General features: G+C 49.1%; 1 protein-coding gene across 1 annotated transcript in view; it reads left to right on the top strand.

The window, feature by feature from the left end:
* Positions 1-3762: 3762 nt before the first annotated feature.
* Positions 3763-13522, top strand: part of B4GALT1 (beta-1,4-galactosyltransferase 1) — a 68045-nt gene continuing 58285 nt past the window's right edge. The window contains exon 1 of the mRNA XM_065406052.1: positions 3763-4051. Within this exon, the coding sequence (XP_065262124.1) occupies positions 3763-4051 (289 nt within the window). The remainder of the gene's footprint in view (positions 4052-13522) is intronic.

The raw sequence follows: 13522 nt of genomic DNA, 5'->3' as shown, positions 1-13522 counted from the left end.
GCCCTATGTAGGTATGTGATCCTTAGACAAGTCAAATGTGAAGCAAGAGGTGCCGATGCTGTCCAAAACTTATAGAGGATTCCATAAAATGGAGCTTTGCTACAAAATAACCCCATTTAACTCAGAAAGCCAACATCAATATTTTTTTGTCACATAAAGCAACTTCCTCCAAAAACAAATACACATTTGGGGTAATTTGGTGTAAGTCATAGGATCTTGCGAAGGAAGATCAGGCTGAGTAATCTATTTACATAACTTGTGATGAAAATCTGTCAAGTGTGTAAACAGGAAATGCATCAATGTCAAGGAGAGAAAATATTGAGAACTTACATGAAGTGATAATTGTTGAGGCATTTTACAATCACTGGGGATGCCATCCATTTCTACCTAAAAATGGAAGGCATAAAACAACTTACTGTTCTGAGCACTGTTTTTTGAATAAAGAACCACCACAGAATCTCAAATCTGCTTTCCTTTGGTGGAGCAGGTACTTGAACGTGAATGACTATGAATTGCCACTATGAATGACTGTGAATAGTCATTTGGCTAGCGAGAGCATGAGAATAACTCTATTGCCAGGTAGGTTGGACACTCACTCTTTTTTTTAAATTTTTTTTGCTAAAACTATTCAGCGGATTCATATCAAATTAACCAATAATTTTCAGCTTGACTGAAACTGCAAGTAAACTATTCATCCAAAAAAATTCACCCAGCTCTAGCTGGCAGGCTGCTGGCATTGTCTTTCACTACAGGAAAGAGAATTGGGTTGGATTGGCAACCAAAGGTAGTGCAATAAAACACCCTCTGGGCCAGGAATAGTCAATTATTTTTTGCCAAGTTTCTTGGTAAGGTATAATTGAGGTCCAGACTCCAGAGAAAATAATAAAAAACCCAACAACAATTAGTAAATAAAAAGATTTCTGGGTCCATTCAAAAGCATCTGGTGGTCCAGGTTTGGCCCATCGTCCACCTATTGACTACCCGAGTCTGGGCTATCTGAGTTCAGGATTTCAGCCTGGTGCCTTGTTCCTTGGTGAGCAGAGACAGGAAACACTGCTGCAGCAGCATGCTCAATATAGCTGGTGAAATATTTCAAACAATTATTGTTCTCATTTCTAAGTGATCTTTTTTCTAAAACTGAAATTTTCATGTAAAAAAATACTTTTCCAAGAATTTGTTCTTTTAACAAATCTCCAATATTAAAAATGTGCAGTTTGTTATTCTGTTTTTCTCCCCCTTTTCCTTCTTGTTTTCCCCTTTTCAGTAGCAAAATGGAAAGAAGAAAGGGAGAAATGGGGAGGGAGAATTGACACTGAAAAAGTTCTACATTTTTTTTAAAAAGATAAACAAAATTTCATTTTTGAAATTTGTAGACAAAAATAAATTTCAAAATTGTCAAGCTTTATTGCAAACACCCATTTTCCAGCCAGGTGAATGCCCTGGTTGCAGAGCTACTCCAAGTGATGAAGAAGGGTTTGGCTTGTTCCTGAAGGAGCTGCATCTGCTCTTCTCACCTGGAAGGAGTCTTTGAGGGTGGGGTGCAAAGACAGAGATATGGGGACTTGGGAGGGGACCCCACAGAAAACAAAATGTCCTGAAGCAGCCATTTGGGGACAAACATCTATAAATTACAGATCTTAAACAAGCCTACATGAGCTCCTATCTGATCAGACTTGGGGCAAGGACTGTCCTTCTGTTCTGTATTTGTGCCGTGCCCAGCACAATGGGGTCCTGGGCCATGACATGGGCTCCTTCATGCTACAATCATACAAATAATAAACAATACCAATCACAATGGTTCCCTTCTGGCTTTGTGGTCTATTACTCTATATCAGCGGTTCTCAAACTGTGGGTCAGGACCCCAAAGTGGGACGCAACCCCATTTTAATGGGATCATCAGGGCAGGCTTAAACTTGCTGGGGCCAAAGCCAAAGCCTGAGCACCATCACCTGGGGCCAAAGCCCGAGGCTTCAGCCCTGGGCAGCGGGACTCGGGTTACAGGCCTCCTGCCTGCTCAGCTTCGCCCCTCCCCGACTGGGTGGTGGGGCTTGGGCAGGCTCAGGCTTCAGTCCCCCCCTTTTGGGGTCGTGTAGTAATTTTTGTTGTTTTAGTGCAATGAAGTTTGAGAACGCCTGCTCTATCTGATCACATCTCCTCCCCGAAGCACTGCAATCTGCCTCCCACATTGGCCTCCTTCCTACTACTTCCTGACATTACTCAGTGCTTTAAGGAAGACACTGCCTCCCTTAACCTCTTCTTTCCCCTATTGCTTGAGCCCATCTCCACATCCTTGCACCCTTTGTTATCACTCTTATCACCAACTGCTTTCCCAACTCTCTTTCACCTGCCAATAGGTATCCCTGTTCCCATAAAACCACCTCTGTGCCTCCGTTTCCCCAACTGTACAATGGGGATAATGACACTGCTCTCCTTTGTGAAGTGTTTTGAGCGCCATCGATGACACGCACTACATTAGAAGTAGGCATTATTAATGCAATAAAGGCAAAGCGGTTGAACTCTCTCACCCGCCCGCCAATATATTTCCATACGGGTTTCACTTGCAGCCTACTCCTCAGTGTGCAGTGAACGAACTCCTTCCTATCATGGCTGCGGACACTGTGGCCCATTCCATCACCCTGGCTGCTTTCATATCCAAGCAGGTACCTGGCTCTCTGCTGTCCTTGGGTCTCTAACTCCGCCTCCAAAGTGACAATTCATCTGCCCCATCTATGGAGTCCCACAAGGGTCAACACTCTACTCTCTCCACTTTGACATTCCACCTTTTCCCTCCCAGTCCCCAACGCTCTGCTTTTAACTGTAACTGCCACATGCCCCAGTTACTGGCATTCCACTGTACATGTATTTGGATGCCCTAATGTGTGGCTCCACCTCCATGTCTCAGGCTTGTCTGCCCTTAAAATGCTACAGGACTGTAGTGCTTCAGTGCAGACACCACCTGTGCGGATGGGAGAGGTCCCCACTGGCCCGGGGATCCACCTCCCCAAGAGGCGGCATCTGGGTGGATGGAAGAATCTGTCCGTCACCCTAGCGCTGTCTACACGGGGACTTGGGTCAGTTTAACTATGCTGCTCAGGGGGTGGGTTTTTCACACTTGAGCGACGAGCCAGGCCTCAGGGGCAAACACAGCTCCACCTCCGACCCTCTCCTCCGCCACTGGTCACCTCCTCAGTGTGCTCCATGACCCCTAACCACTCCCCTGGAGGCCAGGGGTGGCGCAGGCCCCCAGAAGCACTGGAGGTCATGCCCTGCCTGTCACCATCTCCTCAAGCCTGCTCAGGTTAGGTCTCCAGCCAGGTGGCCTTCACCTTTGCCACTGCCTAGCCCCTGCCTCCCCCCCTCCCGGACACGGCAGCAGCCCCACACGGAGATGTCATGTCACACATGGTTCCAGGCCCCCCCATCGCCGCCAGCACGATTGCAACCCTCCCCCCACCCGGGGGCTGGGGTGTGTGGACAGTAGGGACCGAGCAGGGGGGAGGCGCCTCCCGAGACCGGGGCGCGCCGGGTCCCAGGAGCCGATCTCCCGGCCGGGCCGTGGGTACAGCTCAGGGCCCGCCTGCCCGGCCCGCTACTCGGCTCACTCCGCCCCTGCCCAGCCCGGCGCAGCCCAGCTCTCCGCCGCAGGGGGAGGAGTCCGGCCCGCCTCCCCCAGCCCAGCCCGGCCGGCCCCCGCAGGGGGACTCCCGGGAGGCGGCCGCGGCGCAGAGCGGGGGATGCGCCCGCGCGGCTGAGCGCGCCAGCATGAAGGAGGCGCAGGGCGGCGGGGCCCTGCCCGGCACCTCGCTGCAGCGGGCCTGCCGGCTGCTCGTAGTCTTCTGCGCCCTGCACCTCTCGGTCACGCTGCTCTACTATCTGGCGGGCAGCAGCGACCTGCGCCCGCCGCGCAACCCTGAGCCGCCGCCGCGCAGCCTGGGGGCCGTCAACCGAGCCCAGCCCGGGCCGCCGCCCCCGCGCAGCCCCCGGCCGGCCAACAGCTCCCGCGCCCAGCCCGGGCCGCCGCCGGACTGCCCCGACCCGTCCCCGCTGCTGGGTAAGCGCCCCCCGGTCCCGGGCAGACCCTCGCGCTCCCGCCCGGCGCAGTCCTCGCTAATTCCCACGCGGCCCTTCCGCCAGGCAGGCGAGGGGCCGGTCCCAAGGGAGCTGCTGCTTCCCCCTGTGCCGCGCTCCGGGCTCTGTACCCCAACAGCGCGACCCCAACTGTGTACAACTAAAGCGCTGCCTGCGTGCGGCGGGTAGGCGGTGACCCTGGCCGCTAGCTGCTGGGCCCAGGGGCAGGAAGCGTCAGGCTCACGATTCCTTTTGTCTCTGGAAGTGGTGAAATGTTGGTGAAATCGGCTTTGTCATTAATCTCATCACCTATGCGCGCAGCTCCCCCCCCCCCTTCCCCCTTCCTTCAGTCCTCCGCTCCAAACCACGGCTTTCCTAGGTCCCCTTGTATACAGGCACAGCTCGGTGAGTTCAGCCAACTCCTCCAACCCCACCTCGTCTCTCCTGCCTATCCCCAGGCTCCAAGCGTGAGAGCTGGTTCATTGTCTGCCCGAGGCGTTTTACACACGTTTTTCATCCCCTGAGACAGCCTTCTCACGTCCTAAATCCGTGAAATCTGTATTTAAAATCATGTATAACACCCCAAAGGATGAAATGAGACTAGCTTGTGTTAAATATTTTACTAGTGTCAGTAGAGCACAATAAGACAAATATATGAATCCATATCAAGCTTATGTTGAGAAACTCCTTAAAATAGGGTTCATGAACAGAAATGTCAGGGAATAAAGAACAGTGTCCTGAAGTCAGTGTTACGCCTTTCACTGTTCCACCCAAACCAAAGTTAACTACTCCAAACAAAGCCCTGGCTCCTGAGAGCTGTGCTGAGCCCCGCTAGTCTGAGTGGATTCAGCTTATTCCCAAATGTTAGTTCAAGTGCCTGTTCCTACTGTGTCTTCCAGGAGGTTTATTTGTAACCATTTTAGCTCACCTCCCTTACATAAACTTAGTGGAAGCTGTTTACCCACAGTGGAGATTGCGTTTGTTTCATCTCACTGTAGAATGGCAGCATATCCTAATACAGATTACTAGGGCTAGTCTAATTTCATATTAAATGCTACCTTGCTTATTTAATTTTCAAATAATAGGAAGTTATGGGTGGTGCTAAAGACAACTAAAAATTGTTTCCCTGCTTTGCATGACTCATTTCTGGTTCTTTATCTTCAGATTAAGAGCTGTCTATGCTACTTATACAACTGTCGGGAGACCTGGCTCTGACAGGGTTATACCCCTGACCTGCTTACTCCGTTCTAACCTGTAGTGTAGACAGGGTCTTACCCACTGTCCTGGAAGTTGGGACCCTTTGTAGTCAGAACAGGACCCCAGATATGGCTGGGTTTGTGGGATAAACAGATCCGTAATAGTAACCTTTAGAAGGCTGCTGAAAAGCATGTGTGTGTTTCAAGATGGCATTTTATTTAAAACTGCAAACATAGAATAACTTTGGAAAAAGTAATATTTACACATTGGAGAAGTCCTTGGCTCCAAATACTCTTTCAGTAACAATTGTGTGCTGCTGAGAAAAGAGCAATTTAAAAAAATTATGAATGACTTATATTTATACATACCTTACCAGAATTCTTCATGGTAGTCTTAATGAGATGCTGGTGAGAGAGAGAGAGAGACTTTAAACATAGAGTATTTTTTCCTCTCAGACTTATAAATATTTTACTTAGTCTTGTACTTAGTGTTTCACCATCACACTGCTAGGGTTACTATTCAGTTTCCTATTACAGATCCACAATTCTTAGGAATGTTGTGTTTTTTTGTTTGGGTTCTTGGGTGGGATGGGGTGGGGCAGCTTGGTGGCTTTTTTTTTAATTTTTTTATTTTCCAAAAGTGTTATTTCTTGATTGTGCCATTTAACCATTTTCAGTAGATTCTAGCTAATTCTCTGTCTGCTAATCCATTAAAACCTGATCGTTTTCACCAAAACCCAGTGTTCTCGCCCAGCATCTCAGCAAAGATTAAATAGTTCTTGTATGACTATGACTTTGGAACTTCTATAATTGGTGTATTTGTTTGGACAGCATCTACCACATTGTGGGCAGCATGGAATTCTACAAATACATGTTATGAAGTGTTATAATAAATTAATATATTCAAGCAACAATGGTCAGAGTGAACACAGTCACACTTGTGAGGCAGTATTAGTGTGCCTCTGACTTAGGGTGACCAGATATCAAGTGTGAAAAACCCGGGGGGTGGTGAGGATAGGTGCCTATATAAAACAAAGACTCTAAGATCCGGACATCTGGTCACCCTACTCTGACTTCTATATCTTGTTAATCTGCAGTAAAGTTATTTGCATATCTAAATGTTTGCAGGATTGTGGCCCAGTCTGCTGTACAGCTCTGTTACTTTGCATATTAGTGTTAGATAAGAAAAATGTGAATTCTCTCTGCTGTCCTTGGATTTCTGGCAACTTGTTATTTATTAACAGCTGCTGCTAGAGGCCAGATACTATTTGAAACTTAAATAATGAAGCTTAGAATCATAGAATCATAGAATATCAGGGTTGGAAGGGACCTCAAGAGGTCATCTAGTCCAACCCCCTGCTCAAAGCAGGACCAATTCCCAACTAAATCATCCCAGCCAGGGCTTTGTCAAGCCGGGCCTTAAAAACCTCCAAGGAAGGAGACTCCACCACCTCCCTAGGTAACGCATTCCAGTGCTTCACCACCCTCCTAGTGAAATAGTGTTTCCTAATATCCAACCTGGACCTCCCCCACTGCAACTTGAGACCATTGCTCCTTGTTCTGTCATCTGCCACCACTGAGAACAGCCGAGCTCCATCCTCTTTGGAACCTCCCTTCAGGTAGTTGAAGGCTGCTATCAAATCCCCCCTCATTCTTCTCTTCTGGAGACTAAACAATCCCAGTTCCCTCAGCCTCTCCTCATAAGTCATGTGCTCCAGACCCCTAATCATTTTTGTTGCCCTCCGCTGGACTCTTTCCAATTTTTCCACATCCTTCTTGTAGTGTGGGGCCCAAAATTGGACACAGTATTCCAGATGAGGCCTCACCAATGTCGAATAAAGGGGAACGATCACGTTCCTCGATCTGCTGGCAATGCCCCTACTTATACAGCCCAAAATGCCGTTAGCCTTCTTGGCAACAAGAGCACACTGTTGACTCATATCCAGCTTCTCGTCCACTGTGACCCCTAGGTCCTTTTCTGCAGAACTGCTACCTAGCCATTCGGTCCCTAGTCTGTAGCAGTGCATGGGATTCTTCCGTCCTAAGTGCAGGACTCTGCACTTATCCTTGTTGAACCTCATCAGGTTTTTTTTGGCCCAATCCTCTAATTTGTCTAGGTCCCTCTGTATCCGATCCCTACCCTCTAGTGTATCTACCACGCCTCCTAGTTTAGTGTCATCTGCAAACTTGCTGAGAGTGCAGTCCACACCATCCTCCAGATCATTAATAAAGATATTAAACAAAACCGGCCCCAGGACCGACCCTTGGGGCACTCCGCTTGAAACCGGCTGCCAACTAGACATGGAGCCATTGATCACTACCCGTTGAGCCCGACGATCTAGCCAGCTTTCTATCCACCTTACAGTCCATTCATCCAGCCCATATTTCTTTAACTTGGCGGCAAGAATACTGTGGGAGACTGTATCAAAAGCTTTGCTAAAGTCAAGGAATAACACATCCACTGCTTTCCCCTCATCCACAGAGCCAGTTATCTCATCATAGAAGGCAATTAGGTTAGTCAGGCACGACTTCCCTTTGGTGAATCCATGCTGACTGTTCCTGATCACTTTCCTCTCCTCTAAGTGTTTCATAATTGATTCCTTGAGGACCTGTTCCATGATTTTTCCAGGGACTGAGGTGAGGCTGACTGGCCTGTAGTTCCCCGGATCCTCCTTCTTCCCTTTTTTAAAGATGGGCACTACATTAGCCTTTTTCCAGTCATCCGGGACCTCCCCCGTTCGCCATGAGTTTTCAAAAATAATGGCTAATGGCTCTGCAATCTCATCCGCCAACTCCTTTAGCACCCTCGGATGCAGCGCATCCGGCCCCATGGACTTGTGCACATCCAGTTTTTCTAAATAGTCCCGAACCACTTCTTTCTCCACATAGGGCTGGTCACCTTCTCCCCATATTGTGCTGCCCAGTGCAGCAGTCTGGGAGCTGACCTTGTTTGTGAAGACAGAGGCAAAAAAATCATTGAGTACATTAGCTTTTTCCACATCCTCGGTCACTAGGTTGCCTCCCACATTCAGTAAGGGGCCCACACTTTCCTTGACTTTCTTCTTGTTGCTAACATACCTGAAGAAACCTTTCTTGTTACTCTTAACATCTCTTGCTAGCTGCAACTCCAAGTGTGATTTGGCCTTCCTGATTTCATTCCTGCATGCCTGAGCAATAGTTTTATACTCCTCCCTGGTCATTTGTCCAATCTTCCACTTCTTGTAAGCTTCTTTTTTGCGTTTAAGTTCAGCAAGGATTTCACTGTTTAGCCAAGCTGGTCGCCTGCCATATTTACTATTCTTTCTACACATCGGGATGTTTTTTTCCTGCAACCGCAATAAGGATTCTTTAAAATACAGCCAGCTCTCCTGGACCCCTTTGCCCTTCATGTTATTCTCCCAGGGGATCCTGCCCATCTGTTCCCTGAGGGAGTCAAAGTCTGCTTTTCTGAAGTCCAGGGTCCGTATTCTGCTGCTCTCCTTTCTTCCTTGTGTCAGGATCCTGAACTCGACCATCTCATGGTCACTGCCTCCCAGGTTCCCATCCACTTTTGCTTCCCCTACTAATTCTTCCCTGTTTGTGAGCAGCAGGTCAAGAAAAGCTCTGCCCCTAGTTGGTTCCTCCAGCACTTGCACCAGGAAATTGTCCCCTACACTTTCCAAAAACTTCCTGGATTGTCTGTGCACCGCTGTATTGCTCTCCCAGCAGATATCAGGGTGATTAAAGTCTCCCATGAGAACCAGGGCCTGCGATCTAGCAACTTCTGCTAGTTGCCAGAAGAAAGCCTCATCCACCTCATCCCCCTGGTCTGGTGGTCTATAGCAGACTCCAACCACGACATCACCCTTGTTGCTCACACTTCTCAACTTTATCCAGAGACTCTCAGGTTTTTCTGCAGTTTCATATCGGAGCTCTGAGCAGTCATACTCCTCTCTTACATACAACGCAACTCCCCCACCTTTTCTGCCCTGCCTGTCCTTCCTGAACAGTTTATATCCATCCATGACAGTACTCCAGTCATGTGAGTTATCCCACCAAGTCTCTGTTATTCCAATCGCATCATAGTTCCCTGATTGTGCCAGGACTTCCAGTTCTCCCTGCTTGTTTCCCAGGCTTCTTGCATTTGTGTATAGGCACTTAAGATAACTCATCGATCGTCCCTCTTTCTCAGCATGAGACAGGAGTCCTCCCCTCTTGCGCTCTCCTGCTTGTGCTTCCTCCCAGGATCCCATTTCCCCACTTACCTCAGGGCTTTGGTCTCCTTCCCCCGGTGAACCTAGTTTAAAGCCCTCCTCACTAGGTTAGCCAGCCTGCTGGCGAAGATGCTCTTCCCTCTCTTCGTTAGGTGGAGCCCGTCTCTGCCCAGCACTCCTCCTTCTTGGAACACCATCCCATGGTCGAAGAATCCAAAGCCTTCTCTCCGACACCACCTGCGTAGCCATTCATTGACTTCCACGATTCGACGGTCTCTACCCAGGCCTTTTCCTTGCACAGGGAGGATGGACGAGAACACCACTTGCGCCTCAAACTCCTTTATCCTTCTTCCCAGAGCCACGTAGTCTGCAGTGATCCGCTCAAGGTCATTCTTGGCAGTATCATTGGTGCCCACATGGAGAAGCAGGAAGGGGTAGCGATCCGAGGGCTTGATGAGTCTCGGCAGTCTCTCTGTCACATCGTGTATCCTAGCTCCTGGCAAGCAGCAGACCTCTCGGTTTTCCCGGTCGGGGCGGCAGATAGATGACTCAGTCCCCCTGAGGAGGGAGTCCCCGACCACCACCACCCTCCTCCTCCTCTTGGGAGTGGTGGTCGTGGAACCCCCATCCCTAGGACAGTGCATCTTTTGCCTTCCAATCGGTGGAGTCTCCTTCTGCTCCCTTCCCTCAGATGGGTCATCTAGTCCACTCTCCGCATTAGTACCTGTGGAGAGAACATGGAAACGATTGCTCACCTGTATCTCCATTGCTGGTGCATGGACGCTCCTCTTTCTCCTTCTGGAAGTCACATGCTGCCAAACCTCTTCACAATCCTTCTGTCCCTGCTGTGCCTGCTCTGAATCTTCAGAACATTGTGGCCGTAGAAGCATCTCCTGACGTCTGTCCAGGAAATCTTCATTTTCCCTTATGCAACGCAGTGTTGATACTCGTTTCTCCAGCCCTCGAACCTTCTCTTCCAATATGGAGACCAGCTTGCACTTTGTACAGACAAAGTCGCTTCTGTCCTGTGGAAGAAAGACAAACATGGCACAACCTGTGCAGGTTACAACAGCTGATCGCTCACCTTCCATATCCCTGTCCTCTTAAGAGCTTCCTCAGCTGTTGCAGGAACTACTCAGAGAAACCTGCAGATGAAAGCCTCAGTGAGCTCTCTCCAGGCGAGCTCCCAGGCAAACTCCCTCTGTTAGCCTCTGCTGTTCGCCGCTCAGCTGGTTCGCTGCTGACTGCCCTTATATACCAGTCAGGCCCACTCAAGGCCCACCAACACAGCCCCCCTAATGCAGCACTTAGCGTACCTCCTCTCGGACAGCTCCCAGGCAAACTCCCTCTGTTAGCCTCTGCTGTTCGCCGTATCATTACAAGCTTGATACATTGACCTTGTAATGCCTTTTAGATGATTATCTATTACTACTGGGTAACCATAGGCATTTGTGATGTGAAGATTAGAAAGAGAACCTGGCCTGTTACTAGTGTCTTATGTTTACATAAGGACTCCTTTTAACCAGAGATTTTTTAAAAATGCTTTTGAGAAGCTTCATGTGGTTTTCAACATATGCAACTCTCAGGCAAGTTCTGAGGTGACCACTTACTGCTAAGTGAGAGGCTGTTTATGGATCACATCTGCATAACAAATGACTGGTTTGGAGGTGGTTTTGAGGTCACTAAAAGGAACCATGTTCAGTGTTTTGTTTTTTGTGGCATGTCTTTCACTTTTTCTTCATCATTTAGAAACCAGTTGTGTGGCCAGTACTGTGCTAAAGTCCTGTCAACATAAAAAGCACAAATCAGAACCCTTCTGGCAAATGGCTTCCCTTTACACTATCTGAACTACATAGTCCTGCTAGGTTAAAATGTTTAACTATCAGAGCTTTCCATTGCCCCTGGAAGGAGCAGGTCAAATGCTTTCAAATGCATAGAATCCTGAGACAGGAAAGAGAGTACCTCCCGATTCATTGCACTCGTTTCCCTGCCTGAACCAGGAAGCTGCATTGTCAGCCATTTTAGTCCACTTTTTAAAAATACTAGTTTGTACTCCATATTCATTGCAAGTTACTCAATCTGCTTGCTTCCCTATTAGGAAGTAGCCAGTTTGTATACAGTGTGGCAGGGGAGGTAGTGTGCGTACTGTGAATTGTGGGGTTACCTGGAAAGACTTGCCTGGTTATGACGTAAGGGCTATCCGTGCCACAGCTTAACCATTTTACCTGAAGTATGTGCAGTACTGCTGCTCTTCCCGTGCATGTACAATGGCATGTGGCTGCATGTTTTTAAATCCTGTTATGTATTATCCATCAGACTCTCTAAAGGCTGTAGTGTAGCCAGGGACAGAGACCAAAGATCCTGGTGGCTCATGGGTGGCTGGAATTCTTCCTACCTGTTTAGATGGTGGCTCATGGGTGGCTGGAATTCTTCCTACCTGTTTAGATGTTGGTCACTTGGATGCAATTAGCCATTGTTCTGTGGTATTCGGAGGAGGGCGGCCAGGGTGAAACGCTTTCCTTACTTCTTGCTTGTCAGACTTAGGCCATGTTTACACTGTGCTGCACCATGGACTACAATGTGTGAATTGCAGAGCGGGGGGGGGGCGGGTATCCCTGTGTGAACATACCCTTGGGCTTGGTCTACACAGTTATACTGACCTAACCCCCAGTGTAGACAGCTCTCTCTCGAGGACGGGCTGCTCCCGTTGCTATAACTACAGCCTCTCATGGAGGTGGAGCACCTGGATGGGAGATGCCCTCTCATCAGTGTAGACCGTATCCTCACTGAAGTGGTGCAGCTGCGCCACTGCCGCATTTTCAGTGATGACCTCCCCTTAGAGAGCAGCACTTTGGTACGCTCTGCAGTTCACACCCTGCAGTCCCTGCTGGGCACAGTGCAATCCTAGCTGAAGTCAGGGTTTCTCAAAAAATTTTTAGTGGCCTCAGAGCACGACCACCTACTCTTGCTGGTGGTGGCAATGACAGTTTTTCCTAAATACTTAATTAACTTTAGGAAAAACAAATAAATATGCACATATATAGGTCCAAATCATTCTGATTTATTTACGTAGGGTTTTTTGGTTTTCTTGCAGACGCAATAAAAAAATGTGAAGTTGTCTCTATTCTTTGCTGGACTGAAACAGAATAGGAGCTCAAATAAGGTGCTTTGGATGTTCTTTTTTTTTTTTTCCCCTTAAAAAAAAAAAGACTTGCTAGCTAGTAAGTCTGTTGTGAAAAGACTGTTGTGATATTTGTTAATATTACTTTTCACAGCAGACTTACACAAGCCCAGGGACAAATTAAGACTTGGATGGGTAGGTGGGAAGGGACGCAATGAGAGTCAGGGGTGGTGGGTGGGTGGGTGAGTGGCCAGGGGAGGTGGGGGGGCCAAGGGCAATATGGGGGCGGTGAATCTGGGGCAGAGCTCACTGCCATGCATCTGGAGACCAGGTCCAGAGCCTGAAGCCCTGCAGCCAGTGACTGGAGCCTGCCACCACCACATGGCCAAAGCTGGGGGTCGGAAGAGGCAGCGGGGGCTGGGGGTGATGCTGTGTGTGTGTGAGCCTGGGGACAGAGCCAGAAGCCCCACAACCAGGGTCAGAGCCTGAAGCCCCGTGGGCAGAGCCTCCCCACCCCGCCATGCCAGAAGCCTGAGCCCCACCATCCCCAGGAAAGTGGGGAACTTCACCAGCTGCCTGCTCCTGCAGCTTTTGAGTCAGGGGGAGCAGGGTCCAACCCCTGCTGGCAGCCCTGGGGGGGGGGGGGGGGCACTGCTTTACCTCCCCCTCCCCCCACTCACTTCCCAGGAGGCAGAGGCCACAAGAAAAGCCCCTGGTGGCTGCATGCGAGAATCACTGGCCTACGTTTGACAAGCAAGGATTAGGGAAAGCTTTCGCTGTGCGAGTGAGTATCAGGACAAATATGCAACGTTTGGTCACTATAACTGAGGGGTAAGCACATCAGCATTAGCGCGACCAGACCTCGATCCAATATAACAGGGGTGGGCAAACTTTTTGGCCTGAGGGCCACTGTATGGAGGGCGGGGTAGGGAAGGCTGTGCCTC

This window comes from Emys orbicularis, chromosome 6 (assembly GCF_028017835.1).
Source record: "Emys orbicularis isolate rEmyOrb1 chromosome 6, rEmyOrb1.hap1, whole genome shotgun sequence".
Lineage (NCBI taxonomy): Eukaryota > Metazoa > Chordata > Testudines > Emydidae > Emys > Emys orbicularis.
Note: the sequence above shows the minus strand (reverse complement) of the source record. Positions and strands in the feature narration are given on the sequence as shown.